The 21,089-nt window shown below is 52.2% G+C and overlaps 6 protein-coding genes across 6 annotated transcripts; 3 read left to right on the forward strand and 3 right to left on the reverse strand.

The window, feature by feature from the left end:
- Window positions 1-432: 432 nt before the first annotated feature.
- On the forward strand, window positions 433-1,810 carry NCU06236 (hypothetical protein; the record flags this gene model as incomplete). Its single annotated transcript, XM_957994.2, has 4 exons — window positions 433-521; window positions 777-860; window positions 952-1,306; window positions 1,400-1,810. 4 exons carry the CDS (start codon window positions 433-435, stop codon window positions 1,808-1,810), a joined length of 939 nt encoding a protein of 312 aa, XP_963087.2.
- Window positions 1,811-5,070: 3,260 nt separating this feature from the next.
- Window positions 5,071-6,841, reverse strand: NCU06237 (hypothetical protein). Its single transcript, XM_957995.2, has one exon. The coding sequence runs from the start codon at window positions 6,247-6,249 to the stop codon at window positions 5,458-5,460; it is 792 nt and encodes a 263-aa protein (XP_963088.1). The 5' UTR covers window positions 6,250-6,841; the 3' UTR covers window positions 5,071-5,457.
- Window positions 6,480-10,336, forward strand: arp-8 (actin-related protein-8). The gene is made up of 4 exons (XM_957996.2): window positions 6,480-6,874; window positions 7,080-7,608; window positions 7,671-7,749; window positions 7,826-10,336. The coding sequence occupies exons 2-4, from the start codon at window positions 7,569-7,571 to the stop codon at window positions 9,951-9,953; spliced, it is 2,247 nt and encodes a 748-aa protein (XP_963089.1). The 5' UTR covers window positions 6,480-6,874; window positions 7,080-7,568; the 3' UTR covers window positions 9,954-10,336.
- A 358-nt stretch (window positions 10,337-10,694) lies between these two features.
- NCU06239 (hypothetical protein) lies at window positions 10,695-14,107 on the forward strand. The gene is made up of 5 exons (XM_957997.3): window positions 10,695-11,769; window positions 12,139-12,222; window positions 12,286-12,347; window positions 12,412-12,593; window positions 12,698-14,107. The coding sequence occupies exons 1-5, from the start codon at window positions 11,683-11,685 to the stop codon at window positions 13,822-13,824; spliced, it is 1,542 nt and encodes a 513-aa protein (XP_963090.2). The 5' UTR covers window positions 10,695-11,682; the 3' UTR covers window positions 13,825-14,107.
- Window positions 14,108-14,168: 61 nt separating this feature from the next.
- On the reverse strand, window positions 14,169-17,749 carry pkac-1 (protein kinase A catalytic subunit-1). The gene is made up of 5 exons (XM_957998.2): window positions 17,069-17,749; window positions 15,636-16,729; window positions 15,324-15,577; window positions 14,885-15,259; window positions 14,169-14,830 (listed from the first exon to the last, which is right to left on the reverse strand). The coding sequence occupies exons 2-5, from the start codon at window positions 16,587-16,589 to the stop codon at window positions 14,803-14,805; spliced, it is 1,611 nt and encodes a 536-aa protein (XP_963091.1). The 5' UTR covers window positions 16,590-16,729; window positions 17,069-17,749; the 3' UTR covers window positions 14,169-14,802.
- Window positions 17,750-18,362: 613 nt separating this feature from the next.
- Window positions 18,363-20,454, reverse strand: NCU06242 (lectin family integral membrane protein). Its single transcript, XM_958000.3, has 4 exons — window positions 19,941-20,454; window positions 19,854-19,877; window positions 19,696-19,766; window positions 18,363-19,625 (listed from the first exon to the last, which is right to left on the reverse strand). The coding sequence occupies exons 1-4, from the start codon at window positions 20,037-20,039 to the stop codon at window positions 18,866-18,868; spliced, it is 954 nt and encodes a 317-aa protein (XP_963093.2). The 5' UTR covers window positions 20,040-20,454; the 3' UTR covers window positions 18,363-18,865.
- Between the last annotated feature and the right edge of the window lie 635 nt (window positions 20,455-21,089).

Below are 21,089 nucleotides of genomic sequence, written 5' to 3' on the forward strand. Positions count from 1 at the left end.
CCCAAAGTAAAAGCCTTGATGGCCAAATGGCCCGAAAAGTAATTTGGTTAAAAAGTAGTGAGGAAGCAACGTAGACCAAAGTGGCTACTAGCCCGGATACTAGCCAGGGGCTTGACCGGGACTCTCCCCTACCAGGAAGAGCCACCGATTCTGAGCAGCACAGGGCAAGGGGTTGTCTGAGAAGGCCTCTAAGCCCTTTTCGGTCAGGAGTGTGTATGGTTAGCAAAGTGAAGATGAGATGGGGGTCATCATCCATGTACCCAGAACTGTCTGTGTAGGGCGCGAAAAGACACCGATGGGTGGGTGGCTTGTTTCAGATCCATGCCTTCTTGTCGGTAATAGGTGGCCGCCAGGCCTAGGTTTCCGGTGTCTTGGATGATCCGGATTCCAGGCCGATGGTGGTCTAAGCTTAAGAATTGGATGTTGAAAAGGATGCTTCGCGGTAGTAGGATGGTGTACGAGGCTGTAGAGGACGAGAATTTTCCGTCGTTTCCGTCCCTCTGGCGCCCGTTAAATGGAACGTAAGCAGACTGACTTCAGTCATCAGCCCGGCTTGAAGCAATTAGATCGCTACCGTAAGGCATCAGGGCAAGCCAGGCCGGCCATGTACGAATGGAATAATATTTTGACAGGCGGGCATGGTGCTCGAAGGTTGTGACGACGATTTGCAAGCCTGCCCTTTGCCTCGAAGTCCAGGTTCAACAATCAAGCGTGACTGCCTGTGTATCCAACTTGATCGAATGTTGTTGTTTTGCGAGACAACAACATCGAAATAGCAGGCTGAGACCTAACCCAGCAAAGCAAGCCCCGGTCTCTCAGCATCGGAAGTGCAAAACCAGGACGGACATGGCGACGCGTGTGTGGGTTTCGTGATCGGAAACTCTTGTCAAGTTCGTGAATCTAGGGTTTCGCTACTCAGAAACTTGATACAAGCCATAATGAATTCGTCAGGTCGGCGCTAGAAGCTGGAGGTTGCTCAGGGCGAGTCAGCTCGGGACTGGCTGAAGCCTGTAGGGCCGAAATTGAAGAAGACATGATTTGGAGTAAGGATTACGCTAGTGTTGAGAGCGGGTTAGCAGTCTCATTGCGGTCGGAACAAGGAGGTAGCGTAAGCCTCTTTTGGCTCAGTGGCTTGATGCTGGCCCAGCCCATGTCGTCAACTGGACTCGAGTGGGCAAGTGTCCAGGGAGGTGTTGAGGGGAAGCAGGGCAGGAGGGCAAAAATAGCAGGTTCCAAGATCAAAGGGAGGATGATCCGCGTCACCCGTGTCTTGATCCTCCTTGGGCTGCCTGATCGCTCGAGGCAGGTAGGGAGTACGGTTTCGATTTCGATCCCTTCAAGGGGTTTGGTGGGTTTTGTCCTTGGAAAATTCAATTGAGGAACTTGGGTGGACTCCAAGGACCTGCAGGGAAACCCCCGTCTTGCCGACTGCAGATTGTGGATGCGGGGATTCGGAGACGACTGCGATTCGTTGGCCGGGCTGGTGGTGTTGAGCCACAAGCCGGCGTTGGAGAGGTTGTTGAAAAGGGAACGAATGGCTGAATCGAGGGAAAGGAACAAGGAGATTGCGTGCGGGTTGGTAGGTTGGAAAGAGACTGGTTGGAATTGGGCAAGCGGATGCCCCTGGAGGGAAAAGCGAATGGCCCGACAGCCAAACACAAGGGCTGTTCAAGCTAATGACACCATGGACATGCCAGGCGTAAGGAAGGAGTGGGCCGGGGGAGCAACCGGGGCTCGCGGGGCAGGAACGTCTCAGATCTGTCGCAGGAGGCAGTCGCACACCACCCTACTTGCAGCACTCTATGTCTAGGTAGCCCCGCATGGCCCGATGTCACCATTGGTACCTTTCTTGGCACGCACCAAAAGAGACGCGTTCACCTCAACCGCCTCCAGACCTCTTGCCTTCGTTGTGTAGGTAAGCGGGGTGAAGACGGGAACCTCAAGGCGCTCTTGTGCGCAATCATCCGCCCGCATTCCAAATTCCCCGTTGGATGAGTGACCTCCAACATACCTACATACATGTTGTACAGTTGGTGATACTGTATCCATCCATCCATCTCTCGAGTTCGCATTTCCAGGTCTCACCACCTTACCTTGCGAATAGTCCACCACCAGCCGCCTCTAGCTCCAGAGAAGTGGAAGGACTCAACAGGAATTAGCGGTCCGAATGACCACTCCGGTCAAAACAGAAAAGCTGTTTGGAAGTCATGTCAGAGACAAGTAATCACCCCACGATCGTCAATTGGACCACATCTGGACAGCCGCCGATGGGGGGTTTTTCTCTCTAGCGCGCTTCTCACCCACACTGCGCATGCCCCGTCAATTTCCTCAAAGCAGTGAAAACACTACCCCATTTTGTTTCGCCCTGATCTCCTCTGCCATGGCATAGATCTAGACTATACTTCTTGGGGTCAAAAAAACAACAACGGTCCGTCTGTGCGCTGCCTGCGCATCATAAGCAATTTCCAAGAATAGCTTCAAGTTTCCCGATTCCCAAAGTCGGAGGATCAAGGCTTCAAGACTACAACTTCATCGCCCCGCCTGATCGCCAGTTGCTTCCCACCCTTTCTGCCGCTCGGACGCTAGTGTTTCTTCTAGAGACATTCCACGTCCTTGATCAGTGGAGCTTCCCAGAAAATCCGCTCCAACGCCAGCGCAGTTGTTCTTCCGCTTCGGCGCGCCACGCATAACAACGAGCGCCGTTTTGGGAAGTTGTTTGCCGTTTAGCCATAAGGGAACTCGCTGTCTATAGCTCCGAGCTTATGTAAATCATGGCGGACAATATTTCACGCATGACGGCATCCTTCTGTCTCTCCGCCCATGTACGGCCCAGGTATCGACGAGTGTTCCTGTAGGGCAAATGCTCACCGCCAGGGATCACAGTATGCGTCTCGCGGGTTTACCGAGACCACCAAGACGAGAACCACTTCCGGCAAGAAACCACGTTGTTTTCGTGGCTCACGTCATGGCAATCGCGGGTTGTGGTGAAAACGCATGTCTATGGCCGAAGAGTACAAGGAAAGACGCTCAAGCCAGAGCTTCGGACTATGAACGCAAACAGACGTATATTCCGCCTACTTAATGTCTTGACAGTACGCATGGCTTGCTTCCCAACGCAGGAACCATATGCTCGGATGACTCATTTGAGTGTCCCATGGCTCTCGCTCACGTTGATATACCTTGATCCAATTGGTCATGCTGGCGCAAGTGTAAAATCACAGTTCACCAATGACCCGACACTCGGTGTTTCCAGTACGAGAAAGCATTAAAGCTATGTCAACAGTCTCCTGAAAAGGCAAGTTGATCCATGACCAATCGACGGAATCAGTTGAACCGGCATCTCTATACAGTTAAGTGTCTACATACCTTCTAGATGACGGGATCCTAGCCTGGTTCGATCCATGTCCGGGCCTCTGCGCTCGAACATCAGCTCCCGTTCAGACGAATCAGATAAGATGAAGTACTTTTTCTCACGGAAAATATTGTTGAGGTCAGGGGAATGGGGATATGCTCGCTGTTTTGGTTCAAGTGTCTGGAAACCTTCAGCACTTGATGTCGTTCACACTCTCGGGAGGCCGCCGGATAATACCACGATAAGTTTCCATGCTTGTACCGAGCTGATGTAACGCCAGGGTCTTCTGTCTTGGGAGACAAGATAGTCCGTGGAAAGGGGCAGAGCATGGATTACTGGTACACGCATTACCGTTACAGGTAGTAATAATGCTGGAAACATGGAAGCGGAAACAACAAGTGAGTATCGTAAAAGTCCATGTGTTCACAATCAATAACATAACTTCTTCTTACGGGACAGACCCAAAGAAATCGTTTCTTCCTCTTCACAGATCACATCACTGTCATAGTGAATAGTACCTCATATCAGATCGAAACTATGATGAACTGGCTGGGGCAGCCATAAACAACACTCGCTCGTTGATGATCAGGTCAATGAGGTTGGAAGTCCCTAAGCACAGTATACTCAGAATTGCGATCTCGAAGGCGAATATCACCAATTGTTCCGATAGACCGAGCAAGAAATGCTGAGATATGCTATCCCGCCCCATATGTCCTCATTTTTAAAGGCAGAAGGAATTCCTCAAAGATCCAGTAACTGGCCCCTCCTTAATTAGGAGCCACACAAACTGGATTCCAAATGTGAAGCGACTATATTCAGGATTGAGGTTTGATTCCGTTAGATAAGCAAGAGATTTTATCTAAGCTGTCTCACAAGTTGCAAGAAGCCATCTTGTAGCCTCCATTAGCGCTGGCACATAATCCGGATGGTTTACCATCTTCATCATCTTGAGTCATGTAGTCTCCGTCTGGACAAGTGTGATGTTTCTTGGTATCTGCGTAAAAGAGCTGTGTAGCTCATGGAAGAAGTAAGAGGTTAAATAGCCTTCTCAAAGCTTTCATAAGCAAGACTCGAACGAGCATTTGATAAAGGGAAGCTGGATCCCATGCTTATCTTGATGTAATGCCCTCCTATTACGACCCAGTTTCAGTGCAGTTAGTTGACCAGTTTCCAAGTGATGACTACGTACCTATATCTGGACACAGACCTCTCGATGCTGCCCTCCCGCCCGTTCTTTATCCCAACTTTTCAATAACTGGGCCTGTGACCTAGAGGGCATAGCCCATGACCTAGCACCTGCAGGAGGGTATATGTGTCTTTTTCCCCCGTCATCACTTCCGTGGCAAGCTGGTTGGATGGCGTAGCTGGCAGTTACGGTTGTCGCCCGCTCCTTTACGTTCCTCCCTTCCGCTCCTCCTTCTTTCTCCCGAACCCGCGCGTTCAATCCACAGCTGTACAGCCACTCACTACTTTTTCTCGATTTTTTTTTTTTCTGTTTTTCTTGTTTTTTTTTCTTCCCTCGACGTAACTGCTCTGCATTTACTTTTCTCTTTACACTCTCTTGTTATTGCTGTCTGTCATGCGTTATCCCCAAATCGAATAAAAGTATGCGTTCAAGGACAGGGCTTTGGACATCGATGGTCACATGGATGCTGGAAGCAAATTTCGGGGCCACGGTTATTGTTCAACAATTATTAAGTCTTCCAATTAGTCCTGTTGGCGACAATTGACATGAATTGGCCACGCCTTGACTTCCAGCCATTATGTCGAGTACCCGAATGCAACGATGCACAACGAAGTGTCTCTCTTGGCCATTTTCCCCTCATCACATTCAACAATCTCATGCCGCATGTGAACAGCAGAAGTTATTATTCAATATGGAATACTATTTCCCAATTCCTACCTATCAGAGAAAATCTCCATCTTTCGGTCTATCTTGAAACAACCAGGTCGACGAACATGTCATTCCAGTCCCGAACACTCCCGACGCCACACACCCTCACCTCAACAGACTCGAAACCTCCACTTTCCCCTTCTCCACCGAGTCACGGACACTACAATGTCCGGGCCCCCACCGAGTATTGTATAGCAGGCCCCATCCCTCATTACTTCTGGTTATTGATCCTCTTCCATACCTCACTCTCCGCCTCCGCCACCTTCGCCCCAGCATCCTGAATCCATTTCTTCGCCGAGTTCCAGACCCCTTCGTCGTCGTCATCACCACCGTGACCGTGACCGTGACCTCCTTGAGAAGCAGCATATTCGTGCGCTGCACGCTGCGCCTGGTTCATATCCGACGCCATGGCATCTTGTTGGTACCCGGGAGGGTGAGAGAGGTCTCCTCCTCCGGATCCAGATCCAGCTCCAGGTCTGGGTCCAAGTCCAAGCTCAGTTGGGGAAGCACCAGCAGGGAGATAGGTCGGAAGGGTTCTCGTGGGAGGGGGTGGGATGGTGGTGGTGGTAGACGTTCCGTGTTGGGAGTAGTGGTAAGAAGCGGTTGGTGGGGGGATGGACATTTGGTGCGGTGGACTGGTTATTGGGCCAGGTGGTGCTGGTGCTGCCGGATTTCCTGGGTAGTACTGAGATGACGGTTGCGGGGGGAGATGGGCGTATTCGACGTCTTGCCCTTGGGTGGTTGCTGTGCCAGTCCCCGCGGTTTGGGCGGGAAGACTCGGGACTGCTCCGGGCTGGGGAGGTGGAGGCGTCCGGTCGGAGATGAGGTAGGTGGGCGTAGGCTGGTTGAGAGTGGCGGTCCCGGTGGGTTGGGGATCGGGGTTGGCGTTGGGAACCGTTCCTGAGCTTGACTGCCCCTCTGGAGTTGCGGTCTTGGTGTCCTGCGGATCAGACGCTTTTGCTGCGTTGATGGGGCTGTGGATGTGCAAGTTTATCGGAGGCATATTTTCAAGTGGCTTGATGCCTAAGATCGTGAGAATGTAAACAGGATGTGCGGTCAATGAAGCCGAGTGAATCACTGGATGGTGTGAAAGTATGTCAGTTGTAGTGAGATGTTAGTACATTTGATTCCTCGTGGGCGGGGTTATCCAAAGATATGAATAAACGCCAGATGTGTAACGTGGCCGTTCTAAGGTGTAGGTAAGTTGTCTCAGTTTGCGCTTTATTATCGTATCGTTGCCTGCTGACTGGTCATTAATTACACTTGCCAAAAGGGACAGATGCGCTTGCGCGAGACACTCGCGATTCGCGAAACGGTCGTTAAGCTGCTGTGAGCAATGCCGATCAGGAAACGACGTCATTGTCAGCTGGCAGGTCAAGGTCGATTGCCGGCCGCGAATGGTTAACTGCACGGCAAGGGCGCTGACTGCAGCTGGCCTAAGTTGATTTCCACTAGAGGTAGGTATTGAACGGCGGCCTTTGTTTGTTTGTTCGAGACGAGCCTCAAAGTAAAGAACGTGATTCAACATCGGTCTGTATGCGGCCTTGATGCACTGGCTGTTGCACGATCAACATGTGGATGTCAGCCTCAGTTTCTGACTTCTGAAGTCGAGACTTGTCGTGATCCAGGTAAGCTCGGATATGCAAGCAGATTGTGTGAGCAAAAGGAGCGAAATTCAAGTGAACGCTGCAAGTGTGAATGCAGTCGAAAAAAGTCCATCGGTGCTGTCGAGGTGAACCTCACTCCGCGGTCGCAGCCCGGAATGGCACGAACAGCTCCATTGGAACCCCCCCTGCTCAGCCTTTCAAAGAAGCTAAACCTGGACTGCGTTAGCGCGGTACTGGAAACCCCACGACGGACCAGGGACAACGGGGTACCTTGACTGGGGAGTGCATGTCTGGCCAGCCTCGCAGGACGAATAACGCTGTGGATGGTTTCCAAAACATTTGTCTATCGTGTAGTGTTGAGTGCACCGGCCGCCAAACTCAATCAACCCCCAATTTATCGGACTGAACCGTCCGAATCAAGGCGAACCAAGAGAACACAGACGAGGCCCACGTCCGCCATCAGCATTCCCGGCCGGCCGACCGCACCGCCGCAACTCCCACTTTACCTCAACACCAAAACACGGAATCGGTACATCGACAGCAGCATCATCAATATCACCACCTCCACTTGGCGCGCACTTGCGGAAAACGTCCCGCTACACCGTGACCGCCACCGCGTTAATAGATCAACAAAGCGCGTGATCTTTCGACTATAGGTCTACCGCGCGTCTAAACCACTCGATTGGCATATCTAGGGAGGCATCAACATTTCAGTATGGTCGGGAAAGTCAGCGAACGCGTCCTCCTTCGGGAAGGTAGGTGCTCTCGCTCTTCTACCAATGCCTCTTTATGTTCAGTCACTGATAGCCACGGTCAGGGTTGGAGCGCACCGACAATGGCATGAAGCAGACAAGTTGGCCCGACGTCGTTCCCATCAACCAAAAGAACTATTACACGTACGGATCCTACCCTCACTTCGCGTCCTATTCCTCGCCAACGAAAAAGTCCAGCATGCTGACAATGCCTTCGCAGTGATTACATGAAGCGGGATGACCAGATCCTTTCGCTCAGACTCCAGAGTGAACTGAACAGAGACCGGCTTGTACAAAGTGCCAAGGACCGCGATCGCGCCCTCAACTACACCAATGGCGAAGTGCCTCTCCCTCTCGACGAGCTACAGGGCGATGATGGGCCGACCACCACAGCCTATGCCGACCCGTCCAAGGTCATCGTTATACACCCCGGAAGTCAAAACCTCAGAATCGGGTTTGCGAGCGACGCGCTTCCGAAAACCATCCCTATGGTCCTCGCGACAAAGTACCCCCAGACCGAGTCGGAGATGTACGAAGCGCTACCGAGGAGGCAGTTCGAAGCTAGGACAAATGAGCAGCAATACGGCGAAGACTGGTCCAAGAAGTACCAAAAAATGTGCAACGACCTCAAGACCGACATGCGCGCAAACAGGCGCAAGGTTCTCCCCAACTCAAAAGATCTGGTTCTCAACTTCAACCGCCGAACAGAAGCGGAAGTCATCTCTACCCACAATGACCCCCTTCAAGTAGACTGGACCGATGTCAAGACTCTGGAGGACCCGGATTCGAACGCTTCCGTGTTCATTGGACAACAGGCGTTACGCATTCCGGACGATTCCAACCCCAAATTCAAGCTATGGTGGCCGATACAGCACGGCTGGATGAATGAAGACGACTATCCCACAAAAGCCCATCTATTCAACGACATCGAAACCCTACTTGATCGCGCCTTACGCTATGATTTGGGTCTGAAGCGAAGTACCGAATGGAAGCAGTATAGCTGCGTCTTCGTCATCCCAGATTTGTACGACAAGAAGTATGTGGAGCAAATATTACACCTGTGCGTGGAGTGGTTCGAGTTCAGCAAGATTTCCTTCATACAAGAAAGTATGGCGGCTTCATTCGGTGCCGGCTACACACAGGCCTGTGTTGTCGACGTCGGCGCACAAAAGACGTCCATCACCTGTGTTGAGGATGGACTGTGCATCGAGGACTCTCGCATCAACCTGAAATTTGGCGGTTACGATGTTACCGAAACTTTCATCAAGATGATGCTTTACGACAACTTCCCCTACCAGGAAATCAATCTACGCCGAAGATACGACTTCTTGTTAGCCGAAGAGTTGAAGATCAAGTACTGCACGCTATCACAAGCCAACATATCCGTCCAGAACTCCGATTTCCACGTGCGCGCCCCTAACCAGCCCACTCGCAAATACCAGTTCAAATTCTACGATGAGGTTATCCTGGCCCCTATGGGATTCTATGACCCTTCCATCTTCGACAACAGCACCAAGCTCAGAGGCAGGAGGAAGCTCATCGAGAGGTCGTATAACGCCTACGATGTAGAAGTCCCAGATGACCCTACATCAGCTGCCCAGTTCGCCGTCCTATCCCATATCGCTCCCAGCCTTAATGCACACACCCTTGCGGGAGCGTTGAATGATCTTGCTACGCCTGGCAAGGAGAAGCCGCTGTCATTCAATTTCTTGGCGCGCGGCGACACCGCGGCTGGAACCCCTGGCACATCAAAGGCGCCATCGCCTGCTCCTGGAGAGGGCACCGGCACTCCCGTTCCACCGCCGTTCGTCTTCGGAGCAGGCGGCGGTAGTCCCGCCCCCAGTGGACGGAATGGCACTACCCCAGTCCCCACGAGTGGGGCCGCTGCGGCCCCCAATGGCACTGGCGCCGGCAGCAACACATTAGCTGTCCCCGGCATGCCAGCCGAGGCCATTCAGCGCACTCCGAAGTCAATGGCCGCAGAGCGTGACGCTGTGCTGCCAGTAGTTCCTCTTGACATCGCCATCATGACCAGCATTCAGAACGCCGCCAAGGGTGATGAGAAGAAGGTCAGGGAGCTGATGGGAAGCATCATGGTTATTGGTGGTGGTGCCAAGATCCCGCACTTTGCGCCCTATCTTGAGGAGAAGCTCAAGGCACGTCGTCCGGACCTGTCAGAGCGGATCTTGGTGAGCAGGAGCGCGAGGGAGATGGACGAACAAGTCGTTGTTTGGAAGGGAGCGAGCGTCTTTGCGAAGCTGTCGACCAACGATTCGTGGATTACGAACTATGAGTACAAAATGCTGGGGTCCAGGGTCATCTACCACAAGGCGCTGTGGCAGTACTGATTGGTCTCTCTGTCATCATGTGATTCCTTGGGGTTTAGGCAGGGCTGGATAGAACATGTATACGTTTTGCTTTGTTTTGTTTTTCCTGGGTGCAACAGATATGGATGGTTGTTGTGCGAAACAGCTAGGTACCATGGAATGGAGTTTACGGGCGTCATAGACAGGTGATAAGAAGAGGTGGCACTGTATGGTCAAAAACCTGAAGATGGCTGTGGATTTTACAAAAATTTGCTCAGTCCCGAGTGTTAGAGACTGCACAGATGTTTTTCGAACCGCGAATCTTGGAGCCATGGTGTTGATCAACGTCTGTAAAACCTCAGAATGCCGACCGAGTTGTAGGAAGATCATTCCACAGACTCGGCTCAACAGCGGCCTCAAAGAAAGAGGCACAAGACAAGACGTGGCACCCCACTTGAGGAAAGCTTGATTGTACCTATAACGACAGGGGGTCCTTTTTTCAGGGGCTCCATCCCACCAAAAAAACCAACCGTGGATTGGCTGGCGCATCGTGAAGCTGGGGGAGGCTTACCGTAGGCAGTGTACCTTCTTGATGTATCTCTAGCGCACTACCTAGTGTACAGCCGTTCGATGGCCGATGCAAAGTGCTTTTCCACTTTCCCAGCCACCATCAAAAAGCCAGCGAACGAAGAGAACGAATGCTGACAGAGCGGGCCGTCACTATCACGCCGGGTACGTTTCTAGCAAGGAATGGGCCCAGACGTCTCGTATCGGTGCCGGTTTCTCGTCATGTTTCTAGCTCGATGGGGAGAGCTTCTTTTTCATGTGCTCTTTTTTGCTCAAGTACTCCTCTCTTTACTCCGCTACCTACCATACTACCTAGCCGGTACGCTACACCGCAACGGCTGCTGCTTACGTGCTGCTATAGCTCCAAAGAAACCGGCCAAAATACACTGCAGTGCAGTACATAAGTGGCATCCATCGAAAATCGGGGGTCGGTATTCGGTAGCGAAAGGAGCGGGAAAGGAACGAAAAGCTTCGAACGTTGCTGTCGAAGGATTGGGCAGGCTGGGGCTCAGCGCAGGGGTGTGTGTGACCTTGTGGGTTCCTTACCCAAGCAGCAGCCTTTCCATTTGGCTACCTCTCTTTTCTTGAGTTTTGTTACATTTTTCATCTTTGCTCAGACTTCCAACAGTCTTTTTTTTCCTTTTCGTTTATGCAACTTTTCTTCCTGGGACGGTCGTGATATTATGTCGGGAGCCTTTGTCTCAGCCTAGGCATATATATTACATCCACGGTATCTTTCTGACGGAGTTTTCAAAGACATTTTACAAGAATGTATATGATTTAAAGGTTATAGACGGGAACTGCATCGAACACCGCCACCTCCACCACTACGAAGCTGACGAAGAAAGACTTTACGAACGTACGACCTTATGAGACTGGACGACTTAAACTGAGACAAGAAGAGTATATGACACCGGCCGGCACGACTTGCGAGGGCACCGATCACATATACAAAAGACGAAACAGATACACACGCTTTCGGGTTCGCCCAAGCTAAAGCAGCTTCATTGACACGCAAGGCTTATACCGGCTACGGCACCCATCCAGCTCACACGGCGGCTCGGTACTGAATTCGGGTTTGAGAAATCTTCATCATCACCAAGCCCCAGCTATTTATCGAGCCTTCTGCTTCTTCTTCTTCTTCTTCGTAACACCAACGGCATTGAAACTCAAGGGGCAAGGATATCATCAAGACCAATCAGCCATGGATCAGTACCTGTTTCAGACGTATCTCGACCAGTGCTCATTTGTGGAGGAGACTACCTCATGGATAGAAATCTTCAATTATTCGGTAAGCAAAAAGAGAACGAGAAGTCACGGGGATGGATATATCGTGGTGAGAGTGGGGAAAAGGGGGAGAAAGGACGAGGCAGCGGTTCGGTGTGGTGTAACGGGATGGGAGAGAAGGCGAGAAGATGAGTGTTTGTCTTGGTGGGGAGTTGATACGGTGAAAGGTATTGAGATCATGTGAGGAGATAAAGGAGAAGGGTTGCAGGGCTCTTGGGTGGGTGAAGTTGAACGAGCTGTCTCTCTGATGTGTATTCGGCAACTGATCTGTGAGGAGGAAGATTTGTTTCAAGAGTTGAGTTATAAAACCGAAGGACGGGAACTCGAGAGGGAACATGAGTAAAGTCAACATCTAACGTGGTTGGTCTCATAGGATGAAAGTCTCAACACCATTGAGGAGCATCGATTCGGGCCTGATGAGCGACGAGTCGAGTTTCATAATTTTTTGCGTCGGCGGGTAAGAAGCAATCCTGAATTTGGAGGGCTTTGATCGCAATAAGCTGACATTTCCGCTTTCCAGGGTGTCTTTGCTCCTAGAGAGTTGAAGGAAGGAGTACGACTTTTAAACGGAATTCGTCTGATGTGAGTATCATGGTGCAGCTGAATTACATGAAACGCAACCGGACTGGCCTAACAAACTGTCCAGAGTACAAAAGGATGCGCAAGATAATGAAACTTTTGCACCTCTTCACGTTTCCCTAAAGCCCGAGGACTACTCAAGCATGGTCGAGATCATGCGGTTACCTTACCGAGCCATAGAAGGAACCAGCGTTGTCGGCCCCTTTTTCTGGGCAGCTCTGGACCACGACGACAAAGATCCTCACTTGCGTATGTCAAACCCACCCTGTATCCCTCTCATCCCGAGCCCTCACACACCATCATACCATCATACCACTCACGTTCTAACGAGCCGCCCGTTCCTTTGAATACAGAAATCATCTTCCGCAAATCCGACGTCCGGAAAAAGGGCAAAACCCGCGGCTGGGAACTGATGCTCTCGCACTCCTTCAACACGGGCATCACGTCGGGTTTCGTCAAAGGCACGCCCTCGTCCGACATCAACGTTTCCATCAAGACCCTATTGGCCTGCGCCTCACAAGCCATGCACCCCTTTTTGCTCCCCATGATCGTTTTGTCTCACGACATCTCCATCAAGACGGACATGAAGCAGCGCGAAGCGCGCGAGTGGTTGCGCCGGCTCGAGCACGCCGTCAGCATGCGACAAGAAATCCTCGAGGAAGAGTCCAACTACATCAAAGACACCATGGTCAACTTGGACCAGATCAACCGCGACCTGGTCGAGTGCCACTCCCAAGTCCTATGGAAACGCCCGCAAGCCTACCAAGAAATCGTCCGCAGTTTTGGCATCGCGCTCGATAGCTTTTGGTCTCTCGCTGAATCCCGTCCCGAAACCTACGGCAAAGAGGCCTTCAAAGCCCTGCACGAGAGCTTCGTCTCCCGCCTGGATTTCTTCCAAGCCAAACTCAAGGGGATCGAGAGCTACGCACACATCACGCTCGAGCGTCTGTCCATCCAGCGCGCGGCGCTGTACAACATCATCGCCCAGAAGGAGTCCAAGCTGGGTCTGCAAATGGCCGTCGACCAGCGCAAGCTGGCGCACGCCGCCAAGCGGGACGCAACCTCTATGAAATCCATTTCCCTCTTGGGCGCGGTATTCTTACCCGCCACACTGCTGGCGTCCGTCTTTTCCATGACCTTTTTCAACTTTCAGAACCAGGATTCGGGGGATTCGTCGTCGTCGTCGTCGTCGTCGTCCGCTGCGGGTGACACCAATTCAACAACCTCTTCTTCTGGGGGAAGTGGAGGCGGTGGTGGTTCAGTCTCCCCCACCATCTGGGTGTACTTTGCCATCACCATCCCTGTGACGCTCGTCATCGTCGTGACCTGGCTCCTGTGGGACAAGAGGCGCGAAGCCGAGTACGCCGAAGTAGATAAAGATATCGAGAAGGGCATCGATGCGATGGAGCAGAAGATCATGGCAGAGATGAGGAAGAGGACGATGAGCACGGCTAGGACGTGGAATGTTGCCAAGAGTTGATGACAGTAGGAGGAGCGGGAGGCGGCTTGGGCATATCAAGGCATATCACAACGAGCGACGATGATGTGACGAAAGAGAAATCCATGGATTAACAGCCATTTGCCATTTTTGGATTGAAGAAAGGGGAGGGAGTTGTGGGATGGACAACATATCAAGGACTGTGAGTACCTTGACGTGATATGAGTTATGATACCTTCGCGCATTGGGGCGGCTACATAAGTTATGACTTGCGTATACATACCATGGCTACTTTACTATAGAAAATCAATGGCATCTTCCCGCGAAGCGCTTCTGCGACCTTTGTGAACTTACTGTTATATGTGTGTAAGTCGAGGTGCAGTGTGTCAGGGACCATCATCGAGGCATCTCACCTCGGGATTCAATAAGGTTATTTCCCCATGGCAGTTGAAGATCACCGCCATTGGAACCGCAAATAATCACAGGTGTAAATGTTATTTCTCTCCTTCTTTCATTTTCCCATCAGTAATAAGCCAAACACGGCCAAATACTCCTCACTCTAATGTTATCTGCCACTTGCCAGTCATTGCATCACTTGGACCATCAAACCCGTTCCAGGGCGCCATCCGTATGATTTGTTTACACAAAAATAGGGGGACACAATAACAACCTGAAAAGGTAAACGCAAGCAAAACTGGCCACCCCTTTTGCAGCACCCAGTTCCCGTCCAGACTCATCCTGCGTTGACTGTGCATATCCAAGGCAAAGAGCCCATTTCTTTCGTCTCATAACGCATGCTACATGTATCCACTACTGCTGCTGCTGCTGCTATACTTCTGGCTTCGTATTGGGTTTTGTACAGAAACGGCCACGGTTCGGAAATCCGCTGGTTTAACAAGCCCATTCATTAGTCTTGCCGATTCTCTGGCCTCTGCGTAGTTGATCGGCCATGTCGCAGTGCAGGTGATGGCGAGTTGATTATACACCATTCGAGCCCACAGCCGTCGAGGTTCGAGCTGCTTAGAAGTCCGGGAACAAGTGACCGTACCTAATCTGTGTTAGCATCCAGATACGGCATCGCCGTTTGGTACCAATAACTTACTCATCTGGCCCTCCTTGTCCATACCGCTCAGTCTCCTCAGGATACCTGTCGAACTGGCTCGCGTCTCCTGCTCCGGCCTTGACTGGCGGAGTATACGGCGCGTCGATATCTTTCCTTGCCAGTCGGTCCCAAGTCACCTCGGCAAACCAAGGGTGTGACTTGACGTCTTGCGGTCCGCCGTACAGGTTTCCAAGGCGCTTGCTCAGGTCTGCCGTGATCAACCGCTCCAACAAGTCCTGCGCGTCGGGGTTGACCCACTGAGGGTATCTGACCTTGCCCTTGAGAATGTTTTCGTAGATCTTCATGGGGGAGCTGCCGTCCCAGAAGGGCGTGTAACCGCAAAGCATTTCGTAAATCAAAATACCCAGGGACCACCTGCGCGGTACTCATGTAAGCAATTGGTGGCCCGTTGGAGAGGCTGCCGAATGAATGTACTTACCAATCTACCGACTTGTTGTAACCCTTGTTGGAAACAACCTCTGGTGCCAAGTAGTCTGGAGTACCACACAGTGTCCACGTCTTATCTGGAACCCGCTTGGCGAACCCGAAATCCGTAATTTTGAGGTGGCCGTGGCGGTCAAGAAGCAGGTTCTCGGGCTTCAGATCTCTGTAAATGATATCCCGCGAGTGCAGGTACTCCAGGGCCAAGGTGACTTCTGCAGCGTAGAACTTGGCAACGGGGTTAGGAAAGCGCTGTAGAATCCGTGTCAGCCGCACATACTCCATGGGCGAACAAACCCATCTAACTTACTCCGGACTTCCTCAGCAACGAGAAGAGCTCGCCGCCCTCTACGAAATCCATCACCATGTAAAGATTCTTGGCATCCTGAAATGTTCCCCATAGCGTGATCAGGAAGGGGTGTTTGACCTCCGCTAGCATTCTTCTTTCGTCATTGGTGTGCTCGACCTGCTTCATCTTGACCACTTGGGCCTTCTTCAGCACCTTGACGGCATAGAAGCGCGAGTTATGCCGAGACTGGACCAGGTGGACTCTGCCGAAGCTACCAGTGCCGAGGGTTCTCAATATCTCGAAGTCGGCGAGCGAATACTTGCCCTTGGTGGCCCTGGGCTGACTAGGCTGAGGCTGCAGTTGCTGTTGCTGTTGCTGTTGTTGCTGCTGCTGCTGTTGGGGTTGTTGCTGCTGCTGCTGCTGCTGCTGCTGCTGAGCTTGAGACTGCTGATGGTGATTATGCGGCGGCTGCAGTGTTGCTTGCTGTGGTTGAGGCATGGACGGCTGGGGCGTGTGCGGCGCGGGCAGGCCGCCGTTAGCTGGGGATACAGATGGAACGTATCTAGACGACTGTTTGTAGGTGGCAGGTTGGTCGTATTGCGGTTGGTGTATGAGGTTGGAGATGGACGGGAGGTTCTGCTGCTCCGCTACTCCAGGAGAAGGCGTGTGCTGAGGGGGGTAGGCATGCTGTTGGACCGGGACAGAATTCATGTTGACGGGGTTTTCGTGCGGCAGAAGAGTGGGCATATGGGTTGTATCGATGGTGGTAGTGCCGGTCGCGACTGACTGGGAAGTGGCCTGCGACGCACTCGAGTGCGACGAGATCCGGGCGATGCTGCTCTGGATGGAGTTGCGGTCGAGGCTCGAGGCCGAGGTAGGGGTGACTGGGCTGGTTGGGTGGCTAGTCGAAGAAGGGTCCGTATTGCCCTCCTTCGTCCGTTTCTTTTTGAGGAAACCGAGGCTAGGCAGAGGCATCAAATCCTATTTCCTGGTCGACAGCCGAGCGAGACCTGGGCCGTCTAATTGGGGAGCTGGAGACGGGAGCCGGAACCGACACGCGGAGGAGAGAATCGGGCAGGAGTGGTGCAGGCGGCGGCGGCGGCGGGCTGTCGCGACTGCAGGATGAATGCAAGGCAATCAGTAAACACGGAGCTTCAATATGGGACGGAGAAAAGCCAATTGGCACATGCGGCTGCTGCAGCGCATGGGGAACGACCCGGCTCGCTCTGAGCTTTGAGGTTGGGTAACACCGGCAGAAGCAAGAGATAGGGAACGACAACCTCGACGAGTGCAAGGGCAAACGCTCTGATCAAGGCAGTCGCGGTGCAACTCCAGCTGCGGTATCGGTGCTTTCTATCTCCCAGCGACACCTCATGACCTCATTAACCGGGCGTGTAGTGACATGTGCTTTCTTAGGTTTGGTTGACATTTTGGATATCAGTTGGAACACATACCAGACAACAACCTTTGCTACCTTTGACGGGACTACCCAGCGAGCGCTAGCGTGTAGCTGAGAGAGAGGATGGAAGGTCGAAATACGCCAGAAAGCGAATAGAGTAGTTGCGTATGTGTTATGGTGAAGTGTGGTGTGGTGTGGTGTGGTGTGGTGTGTGTGGTGTGGTCAAGACTAGCAAAAAACGAGCAAGGCGGAGAGAGAGGTACGGCGACGTCAGGAATTGAAGCCGGAGGTAAGGTAGTGAAGTCACTCAGCGTTGCCCTACCTTGCAGGTTGCTTTTTCCTTGTAAGGCGGGACCGAGTGCAGTGTAGTGTAGTAAGACTGGGGTGAGATGTTTTGAACTGGAACCCTGTCAATTGTCGAGAAACAAGCTGAGCTGTTGCTGTTACGTGTTGTTGTACGGTCGAATTGGAGGAGCTGAGAAAGAGGGATGTCGAGATTGAGGGGCAACCAAAGACAACAGAAAACAAGAAGACGGTTGACAAAGAACGGGAACGGTCAGGACGACGTGTGCGCTCTCTTGGGATCGATCGCCTGTCCTATTGACATAGGGCGACGTCTCTCTGCCTTTGTACACTAGTACATAGAGCCACGCACGCCCCAATTGCGATTTGGTAGCTGAATCGGGGGCCCGAGGGGGGAATCAATCGATGCTGTTCAAAGCTCTTTGCTTTCGTTGCCTTTGGCTTTTCTTGTTTGTCTCCCAAGTGGAGCGCGCCCCTGGTTAAGTTCCCCCTGCTGGAGACGATCCCGTCCCGAGAGAGACTGGTTGGAAACTTTGGTACACTTGGCCGAATCCAACCATCTCCTTTCGAAGACGTCAAAGAGAAGCGATACACTCAGAGACGATATACCCCAGTTCACTCATGATATAAAGCCAGACGCCTCGGCTGCTCAGTCAAGTTGAACAAGCAGCGGACATGTCAAGTAAGTATCAAGCCCAGATGCCCGTTTGGGTCGTCTCTGGACAAGCTGTGTAGGTGCGACTGCGGGGACACACTTCCAACTTTACAGCTGGAACTGAAGCAGTGGTTGAAGTCACTGCGGGACCTCGTAGAATCCCAGTGACATTGGAGGGGCTTGAGGAGCCGCTGGTGATGGTGTAAAAGGTGGGGTTTCCTCTAACTTTTGGAAGGGATCGTCCCTGTTGGATAGACTTGTCGAGTTGCCCATCGCATCGTCATCGCCTTCGGCATCCAATCACGTCACCTTGAACTCGTGTCCAGGTCCAAATTTGGGGCGTCAGAAATGGCCCTCAACCCCGAGCTCCCAAAATATGGAAATGTAACCGTCATGTCAATTTCATTTTTTTTCAATTCTCTTTTCAAACCGACCATTGGTATTCGGGGGAGGCTACACTACCTGGCTCTGTCATTAGGTATACCCACTGGTAATTGTGTAGAATCCCGCTTGTCGGCAGTTTAGGAAAAAAGCAGTAACCCTGTGCGTCGGAGGACACAAATGTGGTTTTCTATAGTCACCTCCAGGATCAGGGCTTATATATCTCAGGGACAGGCAAGGGCAGAGATGTAAGAAAAGTCCCATTTTGACCGTCGCAATGAGTAAAGGGCAGTCGTCTCGGAATACCGCCTCTTCTGTAGAAGGGCAAGCTCGAAATACACCCAAAAACCAAGAAAAAAGAAAATAGACCGTCCGTGCCACCCGCGCCAATGCAGAAACTGTATGTGCGAATCCTCATCCTCTCTTTTTTTTCTTTCTCTTCTCCTCGATTGCGTATCGCGATTCACCACCACCATCATCCCATCCCATCATGATCCCCAAATGTCATATCCCTTAAAAGCGATGGCTGCGCTGCTGCTTCGTCCTGTACGCCGTGTATCCGACATAGGCACCTCCCACCGCGAAGAAGAAGAAGAGCGTCTTCACCAGGAACCAGGTCCAGCTACCCTCAGCTTGCTGATCCGTCACCTTCTTGCCCTTGCCACTACCAGGGGTGGACTTGGTCGGCGGTGCGGTAGTGTAGAGGTTCCTGGCGTTGATCGAGATGATGTCGTGGTTGTCGCTAAGCTCGCCCGTCTCGGCCGTGAAGCCGAGGTAGGCCACGGGAGGAATCGTGGGCGGCTGGTTGGTCTCGAAGCAGAGGAGCCACTCGCCCTCGTTCTTGTACTGCAGCTCGAGCTTCAGGTACTTGTCCTGAAAGTGCGACAGCTTGAACTTGGTCGGCACGTTGGCGTGCCTGATACCGCGGGCCGAGCAGCCAGCCAGCTCCTGGTTCTTGCCATCCGTGTCCTTGTCGTAGGAGGTCCGTCCGTCGCCCACCATGGCCATGACGTAGGGGAAGACGACGCCGGGCCGGTTGTTCTTGTACGTGTCGAAGAAGATGCCGAGACCCTCGAACTTGTCCTGGTTGCCGAAAACAGGCCCCTCGCGCCCGCGCTCCTTGGTGAGCCACATGGCAAACCCATCGCCATAGAGCTGGTTCTTTCCGGAAATTTTGAACTCGACCTCGATTTCCCAGTTGGTTGCTGTCAAGGGCACCTTGGACCAAAGGTTGCCCATCTGCGACGGCCGGTCGGATGTGAGACGAATGTACCTTGGGAAGAAGTACCGTTAGCGATGTCTTCCTTGGCGACGTTGGACGGCTTTGTGAGGGAGCAACTCACTGGTCTGTACGGATAATGGTGTCTCCTCCAAAGTCATACCACCGACTTTGCGTGTCTGAGTCCAAGTATGGCTGTAGGTTGTGAATAACACGGCGTCAGTCATGGTCGAGACAAGTCCCAAGTCCCTCGTGGGATGCGGAGAGATCATGTGCGCATACCTGGTTCAAGCTATGCGTCCTGAGCTGTTGGAAGAAAGCGTTAGTACCATGCGCAGAATGGCGCGAGGCAGAGCTTCCGGAACTCACTCCAATGCTCTTCACGTTGCCCTCTGCATCTTGCTGCACAGCACCGTGTGCCGCCGTGGCCAGCCACAAGGCCGACAGTGCCGACGTCAACAACATCATGATGCCCAGAAACCTAACCTAACGATGCGGCGGATCTGCTTTGGGAGGAGGAGGCAAGAAGGGGGAGGGGGAGGAAGAAGAAAAAGAAGAAGGGGGAGAAGAAGAAAGGAGGAAGAGGAGGCGTAGCGATAGTATTGTTGTTGTTGTTGTTGTTGATTGAAGCCCGCAAGGGGGAAAATGCACAAGAGATGGGACTGAAGAAAACGAAGGAACTGAATTGTTGGAAAAGGGGAGGGGGGAAATGAATGAGCGTGCAGAAGGTATTCAGATAATGTCGTTTCGGAACTTGAGCCGAAGTGGTGTCGCTTCGTGCCGCTGGTTTGTGGTTCTTGATGCGGTTGTTGAACCAACCACGAACTGTTAAACCTCAGGTTAGCTGGCCTTTTCGAAGCCCAGGCCGGAAACAGAGGGGGCCACCACGGCGAGACCGTGCAGCGTCCGAGAGCAGAAATCCGGGGCAACTTGGCAGTGAGCATGCGACACATCGCCTAGGTACCTACCTCTAACGATGCAACGAAGGCTGGCAGTGGTAGGACTCAGGCAATTACCTCTAGTATCAGTGTTGATAACCGTACCGTAGGTACATTTCCTTCCATTCCTGGCCATTTTGTTTACCAACAAATAGGTTGAAACAACAATGTAATTGTATACCTACTTATCACAAAGTTAACGATCTTTTACCCTTGCTCGGCTAGATTCCAACAGAAGCTTTGCTGGACCCTTCGGCTTCTATGACAGGGATCTTGGGGGCCTGCAATCAGTGGATGATGATGAGTTACGGATTTAACATTGACACAGCAAAGGGGACTTTGAGCTCCTGGAAACTAAGCCCAAGGTAGTGATCCATCTGTCTGACCCGTCAGTGGTCAGTTACGAAATTTACCGTCAGTTTCATGAAAAAATGGCCATCTTTTCGTTACTTACAGGCGCACGTGATTATATGGAGCCTGGTACAAAGTATTCGGGTACAGAATTTGGGCTCAAAACCCCCAACACACAGTAGCCTTCGTCGACGAAGCTACCTTCTGGTGGATACCGTGCACGGGCATG

The sequence above is a fragment of the Neurospora crassa genome, linkage group III (assembly GCF_000182925.2).
Source record: "Neurospora crassa OR74A linkage group III, whole genome shotgun sequence".
In the NCBI taxonomy this organism is placed as follows: domain Eukaryota; kingdom Fungi; phylum Ascomycota; class Sordariomycetes; order Sordariales; family Sordariaceae; genus Neurospora; species Neurospora crassa.

Excerpts from the sequence above, each read along its gene's own strand:
- NCU06237 (XM_957995.2), bottom strand. The coding sequence starts at position 6,249 with ATGCCTCCGATAAACTTGCACATCCACAGCCCCATCAACGCAGCAAAA.
- arp-8 (XM_957996.2), top strand. The coding sequence starts at position 7,569 with ATGGTCGGGAAAGTCAGCGAACGCGTCCTCCTTCGGGAAG. Across the intron at positions 7,609-7,670 it reads ACGCGTCCTCCTTCGGGAAG|GGTTGGAGCGCACCGACAAT; the intron begins GTAGGTGCTCTC and ends AGCCACGGTCAG. Across the intron at positions 7,750-7,825 it reads AACCAAAAGAACTATTACAC|TGATTACATGAAGCGGGATG; the intron begins GTACGGATCCTA and ends ATGCCTTCGCAG.
- NCU06239 (XM_957997.3), top strand. The coding sequence starts at position 11,683 with ATGGATCAGTACCTGTTTCAGACGTATCTCGACCAGTGCTCATTTGTG. Across the intron at positions 12,223-12,285 it reads ATAATTTTTTGCGTCGGCGG|GGTGTCTTTGCTCCTAGAGA; the intron begins GTAAGAAGCAAT and ends TCCGCTTTCCAG. Across the intron at positions 12,348-12,411 it reads TTAAACGGAATTCGTCTGAT|AGTACAAAAGGATGCGCAAG; the intron begins GTGAGTATCATG and ends CAAACTGTCCAG.
- pkac-1 (XM_957998.2), bottom strand. The coding sequence starts at position 16,589 with ATGCCTCTGCCTAGCCTCGGTTTCCTCAAAAAGAAACGGACGAAGGAG. Across the intron at positions 15,578-15,635 it reads CGTTGCTGAGGAAGTCCGGA|CGCTTTCCTAACCCCGTTGC; the intron begins GTAAGTTAGATG and ends CGGATTCTACAG. Across the intron at positions 14,831-14,884 it reads GGACAAGGAGGGCCAGATGA|GTACGGTCACTTGTTCCCGG; the intron begins GTAAGTTATTGG and ends AACACAGATTAG.
- NCU06242 (XM_958000.3), bottom strand. The coding sequence starts at position 20,039 with ATGATGTTGTTGACGTCGGCACTGTCGGCCTTGTGGCTGGCCACGGCG. Across the intron at positions 19,878-19,940 it reads GCAACGTGAAGAGCATTGGA|CTCAGGACGCATAGCTTGAA; the intron begins GTGAGTTCCGGA and ends TTCTTCCAACAG. Across the intron at positions 19,626-19,695 it reads ACCATTATCCGTACAGACCA|GTACATTCGTCTCACATCCG; the intron begins GTGAGTTGCTCC and ends CTTCTTCCCAAG.